The sequence below is a fragment of the Dryobates pubescens genome, chromosome 10, assembly GCF_014839835.1.
Source record: "Dryobates pubescens isolate bDryPub1 chromosome 10, bDryPub1.pri, whole genome shotgun sequence".
Taxonomy (NCBI): domain Eukaryota; kingdom Metazoa; phylum Chordata; class Aves; order Piciformes; family Picidae; genus Dryobates; species Dryobates pubescens.
The window spans coordinates 21,257,391-21,283,246 of NC_071621.1; the positions used below are offsets into that span (position 1 = coordinate 21,257,391).

The 25,856-nt window shown below is 38.8% G+C and overlaps 1 protein-coding gene across 2 annotated transcripts in view; it reads right to left on the minus strand.

The window, feature by feature from the left end:
- Nucleotides 1-25,856, minus strand: part of FRY (FRY microtubule binding protein) — a 196,155-nt gene that overhangs the window by 122,822 nt on the left and 47,477 nt on the right. For both annotated transcript variants that reach the window (XM_054164677.1, XM_054164678.1), the window contains 2 exons: nucleotides 16,766-16,965; nucleotides 2,292-2,345 (listed from right to left, as the gene is read on the minus strand). In XM_054164677.1, the coding sequence (XP_054020652.1) occupies nucleotides 2,292-2,345; nucleotides 16,766-16,965 (254 nt within the window). The remainder of the gene's footprint in view (nucleotides 1-2,291; nucleotides 2,346-16,765; nucleotides 16,966-25,856) is intronic.

The following is a 25,856-nucleotide window of genomic DNA, read 5'->3' on the forward strand; positions in this document are numbered from 1 at the left end:
GTGACCCAAGTGCAGGACCCGGCACTTGGCCTTGTTGAACTCCATACAACTGAACTAACATAAAAAATAAAACTTGAAAGGTTTGACTTTTTTAAAAGCACATGCCCTATTACTTGGATCTTGGTGTCATGCAGAATCCTGATCTTAAGTGTATGCACAGGTAGGACTCTAGATATGCAGTTACAAACATATACAAAATTTATACATAACAATTTTCCCCCCTGTATTTGATTTTTTGCCCCCAGCATTCATATCAAATTGCTCCAGCAGGAAATAGATGGTTATTTCTCTCTAGGAAACATTCACTGTTCTCATTAATTGATCTTGACTTAATTGTTCAAGTTTCTGTCTACTTATCAATAACTAAGAGGACCATAAGTCTTCTAATTCTTCCTTGTAAAGAACCACTATTCTCTTAACCATGAATATTTAATCAAACCATGGCCACCCAGCATGTGTTTGTTTAACACACTGCAGGAACAGTATCACAAAGTTTGCATATGGATGGTTAAATTTGTTTTTCTTTCCCATTTACGTGTGACACTCTTCCCACAGGAAGGAAAAAAAAAGTACAAAATTTATGTCATAATACCACAAAAAAATTCCTTAGGCAGTTAGGGAATAATCACAAAACAGCCTCCTTTAGCCTACAGTGTCTGGCTGCTCTGTGGGGTGTCTCTGTGGTCAGTAAGGTGGATAGAGAGATATCCAGTACAACGCAGAAGCCCTGCTGTTCACCTCCTGCTCTGAACAGCCCTCTGAGCAGGCTACCTCTCCTCAAAGAGCAGCTACAGAACATCTTATACAGCATCAATTTGTCAAGCTAAAATTAGGAAGTGTGCCTTTTCAAATGCCAGTAGGGTCTCACAAGACATCTTTGCTTCTGGTTCAATGTTAACACAATAAATGCATTAAATTAAGGTGAAGTTCTGAAGTCCTACTCATACCTATCTCCTCTCCCAAAATTAAGCTAATCAATATGATACCTGCAGCTTTCAGCTACAGCTGCTTTCAGAGTAACTGCTGGTGCTGATGCTTCTGCTATGTGTTTCTGTTCTGTAATTCTGGCACTGCAAGCAACACAGTGGTGTGAGCAGCCACGGGGTTAGCAGCAATGGTGACAGCTGAGGCAGGAACAGAGGAGCAGCAAATAACTTTGTTGCTTATGATACACCTCGAGTTTATCCTTCCTCTTTGTTGGGAGTAAGTTTTGTAAGTTTTGGCATGTTTTATACAACTTAAAAGTCTTTAACACCTAGCTTTCCTCATTTCAAAAGGTTATGTAGGTAGAAATTTGTTCTAGGTAGTCTTTTGTTTGTTTTTTTTAAGCCTGCCATCACAAATTAATTCTCTTATGCCATCACTAGAAAGTGTGTATATTGCTGTTGGCTTTATTTTTATACTTACTCCATTTCTCTTACATAATTAATTTATTAATCTAATGCAGGTATTAATTTTATTAATTGCATTACAATTTTACTAAATCTAATTAATTATGCAAACTCTCTTTTAGGAGTTAATTATTTTCCCCTACCAATTAGTTGTCTCTAATTATTATTTACCTTGTCATACATACGCATTTATCCTGGCAACTTAATTTGTGCTTAATTTCAAATACAACAGGTTGGCTCAGTTTGTGTCAAGCTCAGCATACGTGTAAGTCATGCTAGATCACAGCTAGGGAGAAAAAAATGGACTAATACATACATAGAATACATACATAGAATAAACCAGGTTGGAAGAGACCTTCAAGATCATTGTGTCCAACCCATCAACCAATCCAACACCACCTAAACAACTAACCCACGGCACCAAGCACCCCATCAAGTCTTCTCCTTAAAACCTCCAATGATGGCGACTCCACCACCTCCCCAGGCAGCCCATTCCAATGGGCAATGAGACTGACAACGAATCTAAAGATCCTTTTATTAACCATAAGAGAAACCCCATAAAAGAAAGTCTGGGGTACATCCACCCATTTACAAAAAACACCCAGATATTTCTTAAAGATAAGAAGTTTGCTTAGAAACCTCTACCAGATGAAACAGCCAAGAAACAATACATATGCCTAATACACTGCAAAAAGCAAGATGTTCTATGGCAAAAAAAAATTTGAGCTTGAAAATAATGGGAAAATCCTCCTGATTCAAAACCAAGAATGCTCACTTAAAGCACTGAAGTACATTGAGAGATACTGTTTTTTTGCAGTATAAATGATAGCCTAAGGGCTACCTTCCAAGTACATGTCTTTAGAGCCTAAAGAACAGAAACAATGTAATTTCAAGTCTTACTTGATCAAACTGGGGGTCTTCTCCTCGTTGCAGAGATTTGGTCAGTGGCTTCTCCTATAAGAAAAGATATTAAACATGTATTAAGATCAATACTATGCTCCTCAGCAGTTTCATGCTGGACATATTGTTTGTTTCATATGCAAAGATGACGTCTGCATACATATGACCTAGTACTGGCAAGTGTGTTTAGTGCCTTTCCAAGAAAGAAAAGGATTAGCTACTTATTACACCTGAGTTATTTGGTGCTTACACAGCTAACAAATGCTTTCAAAATCCTAAAAAAGCATCCGTCATTTCCTGTAGTACATAACCAAGGAGCTCTATTTAGCTATAGAATGTACCTTCTTGTTTTAATACTACCAGGTAAAACAAACATGTCCATGGATACAGTAAATCATAAGCCTACAGAAAGAAAGGTGATACTGTAAGAATCAAGCACTATAGAGTTCATTTTAAAGGAAGATAATAGTGGAAAAATGACTGCATTACTCAAAAAGAAAACAAACACAAAAACTCAGACAAGAGGTAGGGGGACATATATGGAACCAAAATTTCAGGATGTTCTCAAGAGTAGAAAAGGGAAAGCCACAGAGAACTGCCCAGCCCACAAAGAGACCGTACTTGTGAACATCCATTCACCTTCATGGCTTTTTTGACAAGCAGACTCCATTAACTGAGGCATGCAGAAATGCATACTCAACTATTCTAGATCTATGCAATGGTATACAACCCACGAATCCCCTAAACCACTGTCAAAATAAACACTATATGAAAGCAGATGATAATCTGAGAAACACACCACCGTCAGCGTTACAATTCTGCACTGAAGAGTACTACTGCTGCCGGTGCCTGAAATGTGCCAGGGACATTCTTCTGTAAACCATGCATCTTTCCCACAGCTGCAAGACTGGGGCTCTCCCACCAGCATGATATTTTCTCTTCAGCTTTCAGCAAACTATTACACTCATCAGCATCTGTTAATGTATCAGGCAAAATACCATCACTGCCAGGGGATGTGAGATGCAAAACAAAGAAATCTTTAAAGCTGCTGAGATAATGGAATAGGGAGACTTAAGACAGTTCTCAGATTTTTTACTATTTAATGTTTCTCTCTGAAGAAAATGTTGCTTAATATCATCTGCTGACTGATTTTGAAATTAATTATGCTGATCCTCTCATAATGCCAGCTGGCAAGGTGGCTGGCTGTGTGGTGACCACAGTATCCCCTGACTACCTACCAAATAGAAGAAATCAACAAAATGTTTTCTAATGAATCAGTGATTTATACAGGACAGCCATCAATATCTTTATTGTTATCTCTAATGTCTAAAGTGACTCCTCCAGGTTACACTAAGGGCACAACACCTGTTAATTAGAACTTTATGACAGATTATTTGTAATGAACAGACACAGTAAAACCTTGTAGCCCAGAAACAGACATCAGAGACTACCCCACCCGCAGTCCTCCTCTTCAATCAGTAACTCCCCACTACCCCACCTAGTTGTGTCTCCTGGGAGGACAATACTTCTTTTGTCTGCTGCTGCACACTGAAGAGGACAGCAGACAATCCTTCAAAAGCAGTGTTCGATTTATTTACATGGAAAAAGGGTTCTTAAGTTTTTATGGGTCCTGGACAAATCAAGGTACTGAGAGTAAGTGCTGTGTATAAAACAACCCAACGCACAACCATTCTTAAATTAAATGTCTGATTCTGTTTTGGAAGACTTGGCATTACTACACAAGTTTCTTAAGGTCTCGTTCAGTAAAAAGGGCCTTGGCAGGCAGAAGCTTTGTGTTCCTGTTCCCAACACGGCAATATTTGGCTTTCAGCGTAGCATCTAAAATCCTGCAGAACTGCATTCAGTGTTTCAGGCAGAAATGAGGTGTGGGATTCCTTGTCATGCTTGTCTGTAAGCTGGACACAATTAAACAAGACAAAACTTGTGCTAGGAAGTCAGCTCTGGAACTGGTATCCTGAAAAATGTCCTAACCACCCATTACCTGTCTCTGGAAGCACACAGACCTCAAAAATACTTGTTTCTGGTTATAACATTCCTCAGCGGCTGCACTTCTGAGTTTGTGAAGATCCCTCCATTTTTACAAGGCAACATGTTTCATCTCTGCCTTCTCACAGGTGACTAGACCAGGGCTTCCCCAACCACAGTATATTCACATAAATATTCACATAAAATTCATAGGCTGTGCAAAAGACCTGGTCACAACAGAAGGCAGCTCTGAGATGGAGGCCGGCCAAGGATGTCTATTGAAAGCCAGGAAGGATTCTGCTGCCATAACTTCTCAATGTCTCCAACCTAATGGCTTTAAGTGAACCCTTCATCCCATCCAGCATCTACTGATATTCCTGCTGCTTCTCCTCTCCTCATGCTCGTCAGGTAGCAGCTGTCTCTGCTTCTCCTTCATCTCTGTTTGGATTGCTGTTTTTGTTGGATTTTCTTTGACTTTTTCCACTGCTACTGATGCTGCCTGCAGTGACTGCAGCAATGGCTTAATCTGGCTGGGCCTAAACTGACCCTGGGAAGCCTATCTCTGCACATATCTCACCCTGTTCTGGGAGCAGGGCACCCATGTCAGAGCAATCTGTACCCTTGCAGTGAATGGCATAACCACAGAAAAATATATTTGAGGCCTGCAGATTTGAGAAAACTCAAAAGTAGAAGTTATAGCTATTTATTTTATTACTAATGATAATTTCTGAATTGATAATGAACTGAATAAAGATGAAGGGCCAGATACAAATACGGTTTTGTTGTCTAAGAGCTCCTAAAATATGAAGTGGTGACTGCTTGCATGGTGAGTGTAACAAGTGACGACGTCAGGAAGACACTGCTGAGTAAATTCAGAGATAGCTCAACTACATACAGGTGCTTCAAGAGTCCTTTGATAACAGCACTTTTTCTTTATGCAATAGGTTTTTTCCTACCTACCTACTGCAAACACCTGCATATTCTATAACACTTTGTTCCAGTACTCTTAAAAATCTTATAATTTCATTTTATGTCATATTTTCAGTACCATTGCTATGGCAGCTATTACATAAAATATATTTATACTCGAGGTAGACATTTCCATTATACACCAAAGGTTCGGGTCTGGCATAGTGAAGGTTAAAATGTGTAATAATGTGAAACTGCCACTGAGTAGCAGAAATTCATAGCAGTCTATTTACCCTGGAGATACACTTATTTAAAAGGTTTTTTTGAAAAATCTTAAAAATGTTTTCCAGCCTCAAGGCAGTATTTGACTTTATTTTCTTGCCTCCCCAACAGAGAAATGCCAAAGAGTCCCTTTTACATTATGAGGTGACTTTGAGTCTCTAGCTATAATATACTCTACAGAAATGTCTTTCAAATCTCAGATGAATAGATAGGCTGAGTTTGGAGCCAAAGCCTACAACCACAAAATATGAATGAAGTTTTGATTAATCTGAAAGAGCCCATAACTTAGTGACTTATAAACAAAAAAGAACATTTCAGAAGAATAGACTCTTAACAATAACATTTCCAGTTTTCATCATTAAGTTAAACATCCTCATTTCTTGTTTGAAGTGCTGCCTTCAATTGTATATCCTGCTCCTGCTGGAAACTCCCACAATATGAATACAGTAGTAAAGACCAGCAAAACCAATTTTGCATTTAAGGTTTGAAGCTATCATTTTTTCAACAAAACTACCTACACTTTTTTGCATCATCAGTGCTTACAAAATGCTCACCTATAACTTAATTTCCTTCCTCTGCCTCACCACTGTTGTGAAAATCTTAACAGAATAATAAAATAGGGTATGTTGAATATTCAGTGACAAATGTCTATTTTACTACATTTCCACGCATCAACTAAATATAATATTTGTAATTTATCTAAAAAATGATGTAGCAAACTCTCCACTCAAGCAGGCAGACTGAAACGTCTCCAAAGACTATCAGCTACTTTTAATGGCTAATATATTAATGCTTTTACAGGGCTGCTACACAAATATAATTGGGTAAATTTACACAGGAATAGCTTTTCTTGACCACCTGTCACAGAACTGAGTACTCAGGGAAACATGAAAACAAAAGGATCTTGTTAGTGCCTATTAGGCTTCTCTACGTCACCATGTTACAACGTCTGTTGCTCCTTAAAGTTATGTCTAACCTCAGCAACTATTAGGCACATCATTCCTACTGGACTATGACAGGGTACTGTATTACTGACTGAGACAAACCCAATCTTTAATAAAAAGTATGGAGGATGAAAGGATATTTTAATACAATGTTGCCAATTTTGCATTGCATACTAAAAAAGCAGCCACCCATACTCTACTGGGTAGTCTGCTGAGATGGAAGAGTTAGCAAAAAGAAACAGCAGAAGAATGGACCTTTCCTGTAAAACAGAGTAAACATAGACCATATTCAACAACTACAGCTACAATATATATATGAAATGCAGGTAAGGGCCATCATAAGAGCAAAAAATCCTCAAGAGTAATTCTTTCCTGCTTATCACGTAAGCGCCCCTCTCACTCCCCCAATTGCACATCTTTGCCTTATGATCTTTTCAGCAGGAAAGGAAAGCAGTATTTTCTAGGAAACGGTGTGCTCCAAAGATGTCTGTATCAAACATGCTAATCTGTTAATTTTGCCATTTGTTATTTGGTACATACAAAGATTGGAAAACATATCGTTAATCATCTTGCACTCATGTGGTGTGTAAAACACTTTTTCTACCGTCCAGGAGAAAATTCCATGATGCAATTTGCTGTTGAAGGCTGGGTGTATGACACTGTAGTCCACAGAAGAGCACCTGCCCTTCAGGTGCAGCTTACCTATCAGACAGTTGCCTCTAAAAATGAGAATTTGTCTGTCTGGTCCCTGCTTCCACTTCGGCAGTGTGCTCCAGCCCCCACCTTCCCAGAATAGACCTATGCTGCTCCTGCTTTGAGTGGGCTCATGTAGCTAAACTTGCAAAGCTCTACTTCTGTTTTGCTCACTCAAAAATGGATAGAACAGTCTATGGTTCAAAAATTCTTGGGAAATATTTTTCATTTCTTATTTACCTTTTTACCATTGGGGAATTCCCATCATCACCCTAGGAAGCCCAGCAAACTGGTAACTAAGCAATTAAGAGAACCAAGCATTTTGACTCAAATGCACAATCTGTTTACTCTGACAGTCCCCCAAATGTCTCTCACTTGGAACTTCTATGAAATGGGCAATTAGTGTCCTGTTTTCACAGCCTTTCTTTGCAAGTCAGCAGGTCTTCATGCATAAAAACATAAATTGCCAGTTCAGTGAATGATAACAGAAGCTTTGATTTCTCTTGCTGCTCTGCTCAGCATCAATTAGCTGCTAGATACCTCTTTTAAGAGACTGTGTCACTGACCACATTAAAGGGATAGTAAAATAAACAGAAAAAAAGGGATTTCCTTTATTAACCTTTGAAATTCTAAGCATATACCAAAAGGAAATTCTGAAGGCAAACATAATAAAAAAATCCAACAAGATAGCTTTGAAAAAAACACCAATACTCTGCATGACACAAAATTATAGACTCAAAAAATCTTAAAGAAAATTCAGATTAGTATCATCACATAACTTCTGACAAGTAAAAAAGCAAAGCTGATTGTCTACGGTATTTCGTAGGGAGAAAAAAGCATATTTCAAGTGGCTATGAAATATATGTAAAAATCATCTACCTCTCCCATCATCTTTTATTTTAGCAAACATGGGTCAAAAACATCCTTCTCTGTATGAGTATAGAATTAACCAGGTGGGAAGAGACCTTTCAGATCAAGTCCAACCTATCACCCAACACAATCTAAACCATGGCACCAAGCACCCCATCAAGTCTCTTCCTAAACACCTCCAGGGGTGGTGACTCCACTGGGCAGCCCATTCCAATGGGCTCTTTCTGTGAAGAACTTCTTCCTAACATCCAGCCTAAACCTCCCCTGGTGCAGCTTCAGATAACGTCCTCTTGTTCTGGTGCTGGCTGCCTGGGAGAAGAGACCAGCCCCCACCTGGCTACAACCTCCCTTCAGGTAGTTGTAGACAGCAAGAAGGTCTGCCCTGAGCATCCTCTTCTCCAGACTAAGCAACCCCAGCTCCTTCAGTCTCTCCTCATAGGGCTCGTGCTCCAAACCCCTCACCAGCTTTGTTGCCCTTCTCTGGACACCTTCCAGCAAGTCAACCTCCTTCCTAAACTGAGGGGCCCAGAACTGGACACAGTACTCAAGGTGTGCCCTAACCAGTGCTGAGTACAGGGACACAATAACTTCCCAGCTTCTGCTGGCCACACTATTCCTGATACAGGCCAGGATGCCATTGGCCTTCTTGGCCACCTGGGCACACTTCTGGCTCATGTTCAGCCTACTATCAACCAGTACCCCCAGGTCCTTTTCTGCCTGGCTGCTCTCCAGCCACTCTGACCCCAGCCTGTAGCACTGCATGGGGTTGTTGTGGCCAATGTGTAGAACCTGGCACTTAGATGTGTTAAATCTCATGTTGTTGGACTCTGCCCATCCTCTCTCCCAGCCTCTCAAGGTCCCTCTGCAGAGCTCTCCTACCGTCTAACAGATCAACACCTGCCCAAAATAATGAAAGGTGCATTTTTAGAAGACAGGCTCAATATTGCTCAGTATATTTCTTTCTTCATGCTATTGCTTTTTCTTTGTAGCAGTTATTTTGTTCATGGGAAAAAGGTTGTACCCAGTGCCACTGTACTGCTAAATACAAGTGTGGAAGAAGCCATCAGTTCAGCTTCAAATAGAAGTTTTCACTCAGTGGCTCCGATTCTCACCTCTTTGGCATCCATGTCATGTACTGTTCTGACTTGGTGATAGATTATGTCATCACATTAGGTATTACAGGCTATTTTTTGTCTGATTATCACATTCTCTGCAAAAGGTATCTTTTACCTGTGCTGTCTACCAACAAAATTAAAATGTGGGCATTCAGAACTTTTGGTTATGAAAACATTTAATCTTAACTATCAGAAAACCTGGCCAAACAAGACAAAGAAATGGCAAACTGATTTTCAGAATTAATACTCTACAGACATGCAGTAAATTCCAAGCAACCTGACGAGGGAAGCGAACCTACTGAATTAGAGATTGCCTTCCAAGTTCTTAGGTGCACAATGCACAAACTGGCACTGCAGCTTTCCCACAATAACATGGTACATAAGGAAAACAAAAAATCACAAAGACCAAATATGAAAGTTTCCCCTTTCTGCCTTGGTCCAGGTGCAACCCCCCTGCCTAAGCAGGATCACTTAGGGTAGTCTGCATAGGAATGCATCCAGGTGGGTTTTGAAAGTCTCCACAGGAGACTCCACAAGCTCTCTGGGCAGCCTATTCCAGTGCTCTCTCACCCTCACTGTAAAGAAGTTTCTCCTCATGTTGAGGTGAAATTTTCTATGTTCAAGCTTGTACCCATTGTTTATTACTGTGCACCACTGAAAAGAGCTTGGCCCCCTCCGCTTGACACCCACCCCTCAGGTATTTATACACACTGATGAGATCCCCTCCCATCAATGGTCTGCTGTCACACAGCCATTGCTGCTTTACCAGCATTATCAAACAGGCATCTGTTTTCATAGAATAGACCAAGAGATGAGGAAAGGTATACTATTAAAGCGTACTCAAGAAATTCCAATGACTGGCAGAAGTTTTCTTTTACATTTCCTGCATTTTGGGCTAGGTATTTATCTCAAAGGCTGTAACTGTGCCATAACAGACACATCACCAAGTGACTTGATCTGAAACCTTTTTCTCCTGGTTACTGGCACTGATGTGACAGAATTTCAGGAGGATGCCAGGAAGCTGTTGCAGAGAGAGTATCAGCCTCAATGGTTCTTTTGCTACAAGTACAAAGTCCATAAAAGCCATAGCTTTCACCTGTACTACATGCCCAGCTAAGGAAACAAGAACTTATTTGATGTTTTTCCAAATTAAGAATGCACCTACATGAAGCATTTAAGTTTTTCTTCTATTTGTCATGCCACCAGATATGCAGGGTCAACTATGGCATAATTCAAACTGTCTGATGTGTAAAACATACCATGCCAGACTAAGGCCCAGATAAGAGCACATTAATTTAAATTTAAGAACATAGAGCAGTCCTGACAAAGTGGACAAAGGATGAAGCTATTGAGAATGTTCTGGTAGCAAGAATGCTACCAAAGTACATACTTGATTTTCTTTCCCTAATAGTGACAGACCAGTGATAAGACTGGCCTGAGATGACCTTCACTTTCTGGATAATGATAATAACCAATATCCTTTAAATGACACAAAAATGTGATTACCAGCCTGTGGTAGGTTCTCTCCTATATTTGAAAGCATTTCCAACATGTGATACAATGTGACAGCCTTGGTGACCTTGGGTTGAATCTGCCTTCCAATGTTAAATCTTCTTAGTGATTTGAACCATCATCTGCACCCCTGACTATCCTTCAACTGTATCTCTGCAGTAGTGAGGCCCAGGGACAGTAAGCATTCTGCAGGGTGTTACCATTGGAATAAGATCTGAAGCCTCAAATACCATTCAGCCTACATGCCCAGCTATGGAAACCCCAGGATTACTGAGAGAGGTCCTGCTGACACTACCTGGCTTTGAAATGCATGACCGCTTTTATGGACTTGTATCTAGCTGCACATGCCTGTGCCAATGGCTAGGCAAAAATGTGCCCTCTTCCTTCCTGATTGCTAGAACAGCGTGCACTTTTCCCCTCAGTCTTACATGGATGCTGGAATCTGAACCACGCTGCATCCTGTCTCCATCTTCCTGCACTTGTAAAAACCTGCATTTGACTCTTAACTCTCCTTTCCAACTGTATCTTTCATACTTTCTTCCTCAATTCCTGTGTTCAATTCTGTGATCTGTCCTTCTGAACTGCACAGAAGATCTCTTATCTGCAGCCACTGCTTCAATCACACAAACATTTCCAGGAGAGGTAACTGTCCTGAGGTTCAAGATTAGCCACCCTACCATGACTACTCTCTGCCATTCAGTGCTTGACTTCTTCTGCAGGTCTCAGCTTGAGATACATATTGACATAACTAAAGGGGGATATTATTTTGGAGGTGATGAGTGGAAGGGCAAGTGGAAGTTATATTTGATGCTCTCCACATTCAGTGTAGAAGCTTGATTCTTCCTATGTTTTTCTGTCTTCACATGAGTAGAGCCTACTTATTTCATGGATGACATGTCCCAGGGTTAACTGACTCTCTTTCTGCTGAGGGAAAGAACAAGCTGATCTGGCCTAGTCTGGGCTTCATTGTCACTGGCAGAGGTAGGGTTTGTAGACTGGGCTGTACTTGAAGAGTGAGTGAAGTTCCAACAGCAGTTGGTTAGTGAAGGATGGAAGAGTGATGACTGAGGCTATTGTTATGCTTAACTGTTTTCTTGAAATACAGAAGTTAGCTGCTGCAAAGTTCAAGTAAAAAGAAACAGAACCGAAGGGATGACCCACATAGAAATCAAACTTACTCCTTAGGTCGGCCGCCTTCTGAGCAGAATGACTGTTCTATGACTGACAGACATAGACCTGACCATTTAGTAAGCCACTCCATTGTAACTGATCTGTAGGACTCCACACAAGAAAAGGTATAATAGTATATTAAAGTTACTAGTTAGATGGTGTGTAGATTCTTACACTTGCTTATGAGCAGGCGAGAGAAGAGTCCTTAGTACAATATAATAAAGTGAGGCAGAATTTCATAAAGAAGGATCTGAAGTACTTCAGAGACATTATTGAAAGAATAGATAATTATTCTCAATGTCCTATGCATTATTTGTCACAACCAGATCTAAAAGGACTAATCTAGTAATGTTTATTTTTCTCATTTAAATGCTAACTAAAAGATACAGTAGAAATAAAGAGCTATGATACATTAGATACAGAGTTATGATATGATGAACTCTGAGCTCCTCAGGGTGAACTGCCCATATGCTTTACAGAATTTTGATGACCATTAACACTACTGGAACAAAAGAATTGCATTAATGAAGAGTGACATAATCCTTGAGTGACACAGAGGTGGAGAGGGACAGATAACAAAGGGAATCTGGCATATCTGTATCATTATACAGGAAGCTCCCAGGAAGGATACTTCTTTGTTTGGGAAGAAAGAACAGCACTTTCAATATATGCTTGGATAATGTTATTCAAATAAAGTTGTCTTCTTCACAATTTATCTGTGCATACACATACTGAGCAGATAGTTGGAACAGAGCAAGGCAGTTTGCCCTTCCTCTTTTCCATGAAATTACCTGTTCTTTATAGTAATTCCTGTCTGTACATTGTGAATAAACAAGGCTCAGAAGTCCCTGTGTATGCCCAACTATCAATAAGGACTTCATCCATAAAAAATGTGTAATGCTAATGTGTCTCATTAGAGATGACAACAAGGGAGTCATTCCTCATGTGATGCAGCTGGAATTTCAGCTCAGGTAAACCAGAAAATTCTACATTACACTTGTGGTACAAAACTGCTTAATATTGCTATAGCCTACATAAATCTTGCAAGTCATCATAACCCAGTTCTCAGAAAGCTTCTACTTCCTTTTCTTCCAAGTGTGTCCTTGGCATATCTGTCCTCTTGCCTTGAGAAAGGGAAGCCTAGATTAAAGCTAATTGGACAGCAGTGCCACTCTAGATGTTGGTTGGTCAGTCTTTGCAAAAACAAACTTACATTATTCTTGCTCTTCCAGAGTCTTCCTAACCAACTGCTTGACTGTTATCAGCTGTTATCACCAACCCTGATTTAATATAGGACTATATTTTAATGTCTCTGTGATTCTAAAGAAATGGAAGTAATAAATACAGTATTGTCAACCACTTTCACTAGTATCAATCACTGCTCACAGGGCTTTTTTTTTCAATTCAAGATAAAATCTACCTAATTAAAGGAGAAAATGTTAGGCAACAGAAATGAATATACAATGCCATCCTAATCCTATAGTAAGCGAATTCTGTTCTTCAGTATTCAGAGAAATCCTGAATTTAGACAAGCTCAGTAAAAAAGCATAATCAAAGTTTACCAACAGCTAAATTAACTATTAACCACTGTCAATGCCTGTAGATCACTGTGTTTTATCAATGTCTACAGCTGTGCATAAGTACTGCTGAAAGCTGCATTTAAAGATTAGCCTGATCAGTATGCACAGGATGAATTATTATCCTAAGAGACTATCAACAGTCCTAAAAAGGAAACAACTTTCTGGATTTTTTTTTTCCCTTACAGCACTAAGTTATGCAAACATGTTTTATCATTTGAATTATCAAAAATATTTCTCTGGCTTCCTCATTCTAGTTTCATTTTAAGGTCACCACTGCCTCAAAAAAAAAAAAAATCAGCAACAAAATATCAAATGGTGTTTGTAAGGGAAGCAATACAGAGAAGTCTTACAATATAAATTGCTAAAAATGAAGTATGAATGCAGTCAGGTGTGGAAAAAGCTCTCCAGGACAAATTCTTAATATTCATTATAGGGGAGAACAAATATTTACAGAAAAGAACCAGGAAATTATTAAAGGCTATCAAGAAGGAATTATTGACATTTCACTTATGTGAATTTAATTTCATTAATTTCATAAAATCCCTTCTAATTAATCCTGCCATCAAATACTTTTAATTTGGATTAACATAACTTGACAATGCGGTGTAACAGTGTAACGACTTACAATTACTCACGTAATTGTGAACCTAATGTAATCACTGGAATGTTTGTAAAATTTCAGAGACCTGAAAAAGGTGGAAAAAAATAAACAACCTCAAATTCCAAATCAAATATTCTCCAGACAAGATTACAAAATAAAAAATCACATCTGGAAACAAAATATTTCCATTCCAACTTGTTAAAGACACAGCAGTGGATAGTTGATGTTAAACTCATGCCTAGAAAATGTATTAACTGGGGAGTGTGTTTTTCATGATGACTGCTGCCAGATCCAGTACCCAACATGTCAAATCATACTCAGTCGACAGACAAAGCAGCAGGATGAGTAGGTGACATTGCCCTCTGATCTCTCTGCTCTTTCTCCCAGCCGAGATTTCCCGGGGCTGCAGGGAGAGGGTACTGTGCCCTTTACTGCTGACCTAGAAAACAGTCAAATGCTGTTGTGCCTTGTTAACATCTGCAACTCATGGTGGGACATAAACCTGGTTTTCTACATAGTTGTCAGAAGACTTTAACACAGTTTGGGTCTGTGTACATCACAAAAGAAAGATGGATATATGAAACAGGCACATGGAACCCAAATGAACTGAGAAGAAAAATCATAAAACCATAGTAATGATCATCAGAAAGGTTAAGCAGGCAAAGTGTAGGAAAAGAAGTAGCTAGGTAAAAAAATGTATCAGTAAATCTTTAATGCCATTGTAACTTCAGAGCTTGCATGTAAACTAGACTTTGTGGTAAAAGAGAGGAAAAGGCAATTATATTGTAAACGTAATTTGAGCTAAAGTATTCAGCACTCACTATAAAATTAAACTGTCATGTCTTGAGAGAATTCAAACTAGAAACATCTCAGTGTTAGGGCACTTTGCAAGTTTGATTTTCTTTGAAGTACATTTTGGTTTTATTAGAACTGAATGTTCAAAGAGCTCACCATTTGACCAGCTATTGTGAAAAAAGGCCAAGGCATGGCTCTGCACCCTCAGTTTATAATCTTTGTCTTGCAAATCCCTGGGACTGTAGTAGCTGCTAAACACCCAACAGATAGCCCACATAAAGGGTGGACTTAAGTACTTAGCCATTATTTCAGGATAATTTTTGCCATTTTCCTTTGTCACTTCTTTCATTACAAGCTAATTATTTCAAGATTATTTTGACAATGTCTACAAAATCTTGCTTACATATTTGTCACAGTTACCCTCAAATAGCAGCATGCCATGACTTGTAAGTCCTATCAGTATTAATAAGACATGAGTATGTCACTGAATTATTGTTAGTGTCTCATGGATAGACCCCTATAAGCAATACTTTCTGAAAATACTGACAAGAAGTAGTTGACATTCCAGTCTCTTGTCCTATTTTTACATTCTACACTGAATTTACCAAATACAATTTCACTTAACCACCTCTGGAGTAAGACCAACATTTCGATATTCATAGTTTCACAGACAGACAAATAATGTATCAACAAAACAACTCAAAATCATCTCAATACAAGGTGAAATGGGAATAAATCAGGGTCACTCGTTCATATAGGTGTCTGAAATACTACATGAGAGTGCAGAGCTCAGTGTTTAACTGAACTGTTGTAAGGAAATAAATTTCTCAGTGCTGGTCTTTTTGTTATTTCCCTGATCTTGTCAAGGAATTTTACAACATATTTTGTCTTAAATTTTCAAAGATGTTCACCGTATGACACATGAAGACTGGATGGTAATAAACAGTTAATGGCCTTTTTGTTTTCCAAAGGACCTGCACGATGACTGTCAGTTTATTGTACATTTTGCAATTTGAAGGGAACTCAGGGAAAAAGAATAATCTGGATCTTGGCCAAAATATTCCTTCCTGTCCATTTTTTTCTGTGTTGTTTCCAAATTATGTAAGATGTTTCTGTCATTTTGCTTTTACCTAATGTTTCAGAGGTAATCCAAGCATCAAATACTTCTGAGTCTAACTCAAGACATAAAGCTAAAACGATGCCATGGGAATCAACACAATCTTATTTTCCTGTTCAGAACAATCAGAACTGAAAATGAAGAACTGAACTAAGTATTTAATACTTTGCTTTACAACAAAAATGTTGTAAGAGTTTAGGAACATTCCCTTACAGCTCAGAAATACAGGTTCCTAGTTAGTTTTCTTTTTCAATTTTCACCTTGTCAGATCCAAAGTACAGATTACTGAATAGTTATTCCCTAATCAAAATACCAGGAATCTATATAAACTGTAGTCCTAAGTTAAAAGAGCAGACTCCCAGAAGGTCAGTTACATAAGCTCCTTTTTCAAATGCCTCATGCTTTTTCATATCTGGAAAACAGGCACTATAGCACTTTGCTAGACTGTAAAATCTACTACAGTCAGAACTAAATTAAGAACCAGCAAGACTAACCATTTTCATGTTTTATCTGAATAGTGGTAATGTTCAGAAATACTATTTTTATCATATTCCAATGTTTTCTAATCTATTTTGACTCACATGACCACTCTCAGCTGTGAAATCTATACTGGCTGACACCCCTTCTGCCTCTCAATCACATTAACACATGCCCACACTGCAAACAGAAATAAAACATTCATTCCTTTTTCACGTCACCCCTTTGGCATATCTTGCATACCTCTGTCCTCTCCCACAACCTTCTAATTGCCATAGCAGTGTATCTTCCAGTTTGGGAAACACTATCAAACTCCAACACAGATTACAAGCAAAACATTCTTCATTGCATGGCAAGCAAGTCTGACTTAAAAATACTTTTGAAGCCAAGTACATGTGTGCTTAAGAGTTTCTTTTTACTCACAAGAGGTTCTGCCATGATGATACGGATCTTGCGTTCAGCCTGAGTAGTAAAGTTAACAAACAAGCTCTTCAGGACATATTCGCCTGGTTTACTGTCTGGGTCAACATTGATAGGCAACATGGCTGGAGGTCCTTTTTCTCTCTGTGTACCAGAAACGGGTGGAACAGGTGGCTTGATATATCCGTTACCAACTGGAGAAGCTGAAATGTAGATAAGACACATTTACTTCTGAGTAATTCCGCATGCCTCAACTTTTCCAGAGCATCCCAATGGCCCACTACACTGTCAAAGCAAAACTGGAGACTAGGTTCATAAACAGAGAAATACACAACACATAAATACAATTTCTATGGTGTAGTTATAGGTAAAATATACATGATCTAGACTGGAAGAATAAATCAAAGATAAAATCTCGTGTATTGTAACTGAGCAGTATTTACTATGCAGTGGACACCCAGGCCTCTTTTTTTCACATGATAAGAGCTGCTAAGACTAAATGTTTGAGTAACATTATCATTTCTCACCCTCTGTCTTGCAGGCCAGATCTGTAACTCAGTTGTCAGCTAAGAAATTTGTTCTTTATTGTTATTCAAATTGACCTATCCTTGTAAAAGTTGGGACTCTGCTCTTTTGACTAAGGTGAGTAGTAAGGGGCCTGACTCCCCCCTCATTTATACTGAGGTTAATTAAGAATGACTCCTTTAAAAATAATGACATTTCACCAGTATAAATCGTATATGAAGAGTCAGGCATGCTATATTTTCCATGGTCAAAACCTTTTCATTATGTATAAGTTTTTCTGAAAGTATCAAACCCTACAGTTCCATTTGGCACTTGTGAGGTTGTCTCTGGAGTACTGTGACCAAAGGAGGATCATGAAACTGGTCTTACAACTGCTTCAACCTTAAGAAGGCTAAAAGGAGACCTTATTGCAGTCTTCTGCTACCTAGTGTGGTATGTCAAAGATGGAGCTAGATTCCTCTTTAAGTGCAGTGACAGGATGAGAGGCAACAGACACTAGTCAGAATGCAGGAAATTCCAATTAGATATATGGAAAAAATTTCCACTGTGAGGGGGGGGTCATCAAACACTGGTACACATTGCCCACAGGTAGAGCAGAAACTCCACCCTTCAAGCGACTCGAAACTCAGAAGGCCCTGAGGAGCTTTCTCTAGTTGGTGAGCAGAGGTTGGACTAATCATTCTCCAGAGACCTCTGCAATTCGGTGATTCTGTGAATCAGGACATCATGTCTTAGGCCTAGCTCTACTTACTGTTTTTTGGGGAAACTGAAGGAAAAATAAATTGAAGAATTATGAAATAAGACCTTGTTAATTGAAATATTATATTCTACTCATCATGCTTCCAAACCAAAACCCTCAAACTTAGCTCATTTTGGCAAAACAAAGTCATATCTGGTCTTCATGCAGGTACTGGTAGCATTTTCTGTTAGCTTTGTCACAGACTTTAGAAGGAGCAAACTAATTAAACACTGGGAAGACCAGCCTTTAAGCCACTCTGAACACAATCTAAGTGTTGTAACAGCTCTAAGGATAAAGGAGATTTTAGATCTTTCCTGAATACGTCAACTCTTCATTGCTGAAAAAAACCCAACAAAACAGAGAAAACAAAATCATAACAAAACAAAGCCAAAGACTACATTATTGTTTGAGAGTGTTCAAGATGTGGCAGAATCAGATGCCAGCTTCATGCACTGAAAAATAAAAAAGATACACTGAAGAAAAAAGAATTTGTTCTCCTTTAGAAAAATGGAAGTTTCAATGCCCACTACATAACCATAACACAAGAGAGAAATGCTTTATTGTAACACATCCACACTTTCTTTGAAAGTAACTCCCTTGATTGACAGAGCATGCCATCACTCTTTAGCACAGCAGCTCCACTTCATCCGCTCTGACAGCTGTTTTCTGAAGTTTCACTTGATTTTTGAGGCCAAAAGCATAATACTGGAGTCTTGTTGGCATGATGACTCTTCGGATAACACAAAAGGTATAGAACAGCTCCATATTTATTTTCTAAAAATGTTTCTATGTTTCTAAAATTACACTGTGGTTCTGAATGTCAATCTGCTTCAATGTAATGAAAAAAAGAGCCACCAGAGAGGAGTGTAAGTACCACTATTCCCCTGCCAACACCTAGGCTCTCCTATATTGTAAGCATGGGTTCAAAGGATCTGATGCAGATTTATGTGGACTATTGAATATACTAGGTAATGGAAATTTCTCAACAAATAGCTTTATGAAAGAGTCAGCCAATATTTTTACAATCACTAATGTACTTGCCAAATGCTTGGTTTTGACTGGCTCACTTTGTATCTATGGAATCGGTTTGACTGCCAAGTGCTCAGATAGGAAAAAGGTGTTTTTACAAGCAGTGAAACCAATTTTCTTAAAGATTTGCGGCCTTTGTGCAGTAAAAACCTCATCCTCCCTCCTGTCATCATCCTCAGCTTCCCACAGTTGTTCCCAAATTCCCTCCAGCTCTGTGCCCAGGGCTTGGCAGGCAGGCTGCCCACCAGGCAGCCTGCCTCTGCCAAGGAAAACACACCCAGTCTGGGCTGCACCTCTCTGGCCAGTGCAACCATCCCAAGCTCCCCCTTGGAAGAATCCATAGGAATCTAATAAAATAAAAATTTGCCTTCTGTTCCTTGAGCAATTTTGGCATAAGCTGAGTAGCAAATTCAAAATTTACTACAAAGGAACACAAAGCAGGGATGGAAAGAAAGAGGCAGTGCATGAGATTATGCACACCTCACATCCTTATGAAATTAAGTTTAAGAAAGCCTAGTCACACTGCTTGGGAGCTTCAATCATTGTGGCATTCAGCCAGGATTTTGAGACTGGAATTGAAATCTACATAATTATTGTTAGTAGGAAGCCTTTTAATAATGATGCTGTTAGGTTTGTGACACAGGATTATCTAATTATTTTTCCAAACACCTAACTGAAAAATCAATTATCTGCACACTGTAACAGAGAAATGCAATTATTTGTGAGATTTGCCACATTTATTATTTTTTTTTTAATTCTAGCTCTCTGAAATATAGCACTGTACAGCCTTTCCCCAAAGGGAAAGAAAAAGGATATCTTGGGGGTTAACATGTGTCATTGCTAAAGCAATTACAGCAGTTATAGAAATGACTGATATATGACATTGACATAATCCAGATTTTTGAAAGATCATTTTGGAGCTGCTAACTCCATTTAAGCATTTTTAGCGTGGAAGTTCATACTGCCAACGGTATAAAGGTTCAGCAGTGTTTGATTATGAATTGGTAATGAACTATTATAGACAGGTTTGGCTTTCTAATACATCTTTTCTGTACCATTATCTCAAGCATCTGCATATGCTTGATATTTGCATTGCAGAAATCTGGCCCAGTGATTAGACTATCACTAAAATCTATATGGGTGATGTATGAGCTTTAATAGGACATATTCTTTTTTTTTTCCTAGAATGACAGCCCTACAAAGCACATTATTTTTTTTTTCCAAAATTGCCTCTGAGATAAAACTGGAAATCAAGGTCTCAAAACTTAAGAAGTAGGTGCATTTAAGTAATTTGTGATTGGTCCTTTCATGCTGCCGTATTATATTGAGGGCCTTAAAATTGTAATGAAAAGGATGTGTCCAGTTTTTGCCATCTATGCCAGCGCAACACTGCACCATTAAATAGGAGACACAGTATTTACTTGAGAAATCACCACACATAGTTTGTAGAATTTGTGGGACTAAGCAGAAAACACCTGGTGGAGCATGGGTTACACTCACTTCTGAATATTGCTTTCACTGATAAAGTTTTTACCACCAGATTTCAAAAGAGTAAAGTTCTACAAGAGAATGGGCCACTGAAACATTTAGTTTGATTCCCAAGAAGAATGAATGATGATGCACATGCAGGAGACCACAGTGACCCTGAAGCCCAAGGTCACTGCAATAGCAGGGTCAAATTTAGAGAGTTGTATACATATTTAAAACTCCTCTCCCATGTAAATCTGTAAAAAATTATTAACTACTCTTGATCAACTCTAAGATGCCTGTGAAAATTTTGTCTAAGGGCCACTTCTATCCAACAACCCATTTTCTTGCTTCTAAGACATGTTCCTACTTTCCTACTCTATAAGCTGTATTTCAAATGATATGCTCTTCCTAAAGAATATCTTCATTTAGCTCAGGCTATAGCCATAAGATTTTCTCAATGTTATGCAATTTTTTAAAATTCCAAACAAGGAGTAAATATGGAAGTAGTAATGCAAGAGCACAACAGGACTGTCACCACAACCATGTATTATTGCCACAGAAGTGAATACGGAACTAAGATCACTGCACTTTTCTTCCCAGTATTGATCATTTCCTTGATCAGAGAAATAGTTTCCAGAAAGCACAGTACTTTTAAAACACACACACACACACATACACATGTCACTAAGCTGACAGTGGGGATGAGTACAAAATTAAAATATCATAATCAAGCCTCTGCTAAGATTTACACTGTAGGTATTTTTCCCTTCAAGCTCTAAGATGAAGCAAACCAATAGAACAATCATAATGCACAAGCTGAGTCTGCGCTACACGGGCTACAGCTCCAACCAAGCACAGTCACTGTATTTTAAGTATCTTTAAGCAGGAGAAACAGAGATTGTGGGATTTTTTTTTTATGCAACTGTGTCACATTGACACTTTAGCAACAATGAACAAACTAACAGCACACATCATGATATGTATTTGCAGTATTGTCATACCTACCGAGCCCCTTTATAAAGCCGACCACACTGGATTTCCTCCAACACGCTACTGTAATATCCATGAGCCTGTGAATACCTGAAATGTCCCAGTCCTTCCGTTAGAAAAGTTCAAATCCTTTTCTAACTAAAATCAAAAAGGAAATGAGTTGTTTCATAATCCTGCTTCATACTTCCCTATAATTTTTTTGGCACTGAGGCACAGAGTTTTTGAAGTTTTTTGGGTTTGGTTTTCAATAGCCAAGTGCCAAAGACCTACAATGTGCGAGCTAGAGCAGGCCTCCGAATCAGATCAGCCTTTCCATAACCATAGGGTAATTTTTAGCTTCAGCATATGATGATGACCACTCAGTCGCTGCATGTCTATATTTATCCACAAGTACATACTATGCTGACAGATTAGTGAAACTACTTCAGGCACTCCAAGAACATGAGACAGGATAATGGAGTTTGACATAAACAAACCGCGCATATCAAACACACGCATTACCATACAATCCAAGCTGAAAGCAATCAGCACAGAAATGTAAAGCACAGAGACAATATAGGATGGGTTTTGTTTTGTAGCTAAGGTCTGGTGGACAAAAGTACACAGAGCTTAAACTCCTTGAGATAAAGAAACAACACGATATCTCTGCTTTTCATATGCCAAAAGTCAGTGAGAAACCACATACATCTTTAAGGATAATTATGCATCTGCTGAAATAACTCTTAAGAAAATTCTTTTTGTTCTCAAACCACAATTACAATATTAAAAAGAAAACACATTATTCAACAAAGTGTGAAGAGCTTAGTTTTATCAGGATATGGTACCAAGGTTACCTAAAGGTGGCTTTTTCACCCTTTGAAGGTGAACATTCCTGATTAGTTTAGCTTGATAGGCAAAGAAAGTTAAATTTAAAGGAAATTTTTGGTGAAACAATTTTTATCTTGGTGAAAGAAACGAAGATTTCCAAGGGAAATGTTATTACAGCATATTAGTAAGATGTGGTTCTAGGATTATTTTAATAACTAATTTGCATATTTCAACAAAATAAAAAATCATAAAGGCATACAGTTGACCAATAAAACATAATATTAACAATTTGCAATACGTATGATAGGCAATATATTTATTTACAGTACAAGACTTTATGATGGCAAATTGATGTTACTAACGTGTGACCTTTTTATGTTTCTGATCCTTTCTTAGAGGATTTACAATCAAAAAATGAAAAGCACTGAGTGCACAGCTGAGTCCCACATCCAGATTATTTAGAAAGTAAAAGTTTAAGATATGGTGGTACTAGTGCTGGCCTTGTTCTTCATAGGGAATCAACTTCACCCAGCATGAATACCACTAGGAGGAGGGAGGTGATTCTCCCTCTCTACTTAGCTCTCATGAGACCCCACCTGGAGTACTACATCCAGTTCTGGTGCTCCCAGCAGAAGAAGGACATCAAACTGCTGGTGCAGGTCCAGAAGAGGGGCACAAAGATGATCAGAGGGCTGGAGCACCTCCCCTATGGGGACAGGCTATGAAAGCTGGGGCTGTTCATCTTGGAGAAGAGAAGGCTCTGGGGACACCTTAGAGTGGCCTTTCAGTACCTGAAGGGGGCCTACAAGAAAGCTAGGAAGGACTACAAAGGCTTATTGTGATAGGACAAGAGGGAACTGACTGAAGCTTGAGGAGGCTAGTTTTAAACTAGATATTAGAAATTCTTTACAGTAAGGGTGAGGAAACACTGGAATGGGTTGCCTAGGGAGGTCATGGATGCTCCCTCCCTGGAGGTGTTCAAGGCCAGTTTGGAGGAGGCCATGAGCAATGTGGTCTAGCGGAGGGTGACTCTTCCCATGATAGGGCAGTTGGAACTACAGGATCTTTAAAGTTCCTTCCAACCCAAAGCATTCTATGAATCTATCTGCAGTGATAAAAGAATTCCAGGACTTGCTTACAGATTTAACAGAGATAAGACCCAAATTTTAAATTTGAAGACTTAGTGAAAAAATGCTGTTGCCAGGTTTAGATGTATTTATTCCACTCTCTTCAAAATATTTGTTGAACTACAGACTTGTCTGGGCAATCCTTCTCCAAACTTTCTTTTCATTCTATGACAATAAGTGTATAAATTCAATGTGGACACAAAGAACAGCAAAGACAGACAAGAGAAGGTAAATTAATTATTGCACCTGCCAAGTGGCAGAGTTGCCAATAAAGTATAAGCTTCACCCAAAGCAACTGGTCTATAGCCAAGAAAAAGGAGGCTGGAACTTCATGTGTGTGCCTGCATGTGCACAAACAGGTCATTCCTCAATTTATTTTCAGTATCTTCAGGGATGTTATTAAACAGCAGGCTTAAACCAGACCATGACTATATGGTATCTTCAGTGAGACTGAACATTTCAGGCCATAAAGCTAAATCCTTGTAGTAAACCCATTCTGGCCTCCCCTGAATCCAGGGGTGGACAATAATTTGCAGAATGGAGCCTCAGAATAAGTTTCAGATGTGGTCATTTCTTTACAATCAGATGCAGTCCTCTGCAGGATAGAAACAAAATGCAGCATCCAGGAAAGTAAGTATATGGCCAATCAGCCATGCTAAAATACCATTCATGAGGGATGTTTTTTGCACGTCTACAAAGAGCTTTAATGCTCATTCCACTCAGAGATGTTTAAGAAGAAGCCATCTTCTAAGATGAACCTCATTAGGAAATGAGCAGTTCAATACAAATGTCTTTGCCCAAGCTTAGGGAAACATTAGAACAGTCCCTACACACACTGACAGGTTTTACATGACATGGATGCGGTAAAGTTCCTGTTACCTCTGAAGCTAAGGATCTTGTTCAGCCTGGTACCTTGGAAAGGTTAAAACTGTTTGTTTCACTTTATTAGCCACCAGCAATCTTCCAGCCCTCACACTTCTGTTTCTGGCAGACAGGTAAGTGCAGGTGTTACATCCTCAGATGTGCACTGCAACTCTATGCAAGAGAGGAGTAATTGATTAGAGACCCTGTAAAGGAAAGCAGCATGTGGAACACATTTTCTCCTCTTGCAAAGAGACTGTGTCTCCATATGAAGGAGATTCAAGAATGATGACTGCCAAAACAAATAAACAAGCAGGAAATCCTGTCATATATGTCCATCCATTTTCTAAAGTCCTTTTCACTGACTTGGCAAAGCTCCTAGTAGCTATGGTCCTGTAACATGTAGATTTTCCATCTCTCTTTCTCATAAGTGGCAGGTCAGGGGTTGAACAGCTCAACAATGTTCCCGAGCTCCTTATCTCAGATCCATGAAAGGCGTCTGAATGAGGCAGGAACATAATTCCCCACCCCGTCCATTTTCTTTGCTTATTATTTATTTTTATGGTCCTTTTTGTCTAGGTATTTTTTTACTTGCTTCCATATACCACCATGCTGAAGATATGTGGGAATCTAGACATACAACATAAAGATTCTTTGCTCTGCCTATTTTAGAAATGGCTTTGTTTATTATGAGATTAAAGACTGAAAAAAACTAAATGATGTGGGGGGGAATTTTGCAGACAATCTCAAAACAATTTTCCACTGCCACTTGGGTGCTCCATTTTGGGAGTGCCTTCTTACTAAAGGAAATATCTGTGTTGCTTCTGATGGGACCCAACTCAAATTGAAATACTCAATTTCTGTGCTTTACGTGGTAATGACAAGCTGCCTCTTTGAAGGCTGATTTGAGATGAAGACTATACTAGCAAAACATTGATACCTTATCTTGGTAACTTCAAAAGTTGTATTACCTTTCCAGATACTCCAAATGTAAAACCTCCAAGTAAGGGTGGAAAGATATATTCAGATCATAATTTTCTGATGAGTGGATTAACTGGGGGTTGGTTTGGTTGGTTGGTTGGTTGGGGTTTTTTAATAACACAGTTTATTTCTGAAATGATGCCAGAATTTCACTGGACTCAAAGAGAGCTTGAAAGGCATTTTATTTAAAATGAAGATGTTCATACTCTTCTTTTATAGCTCTTTATGTACTACGGGAAAAAGCTAGCCTCCACTTCGGTTTTGTCAGATCAGAAAATAGCTTCATACAAGATTTTTAGACAGACTGTTGTTGGGTTTGCTTTCCTTTTCAGAGACAGGGAGATGAAGATACTTGTTTTGTGGTTGATGGGTGTTAGCCGAAGAATTATTTTTAGGGAATTTGGAAGAGTGTTGAGGAAGCACAAGTCCAGAAGAGTCTGAAAGAGAAAGAATATTTGCTTCCAAAAGAGGGACCTGCAAACAGAGAGGATGTGACCTGCATCTTCCTTCACTATACATTTTCTCTTAGAGACAATAGACTTCCTTTTCTCTTTAAATATTGTAC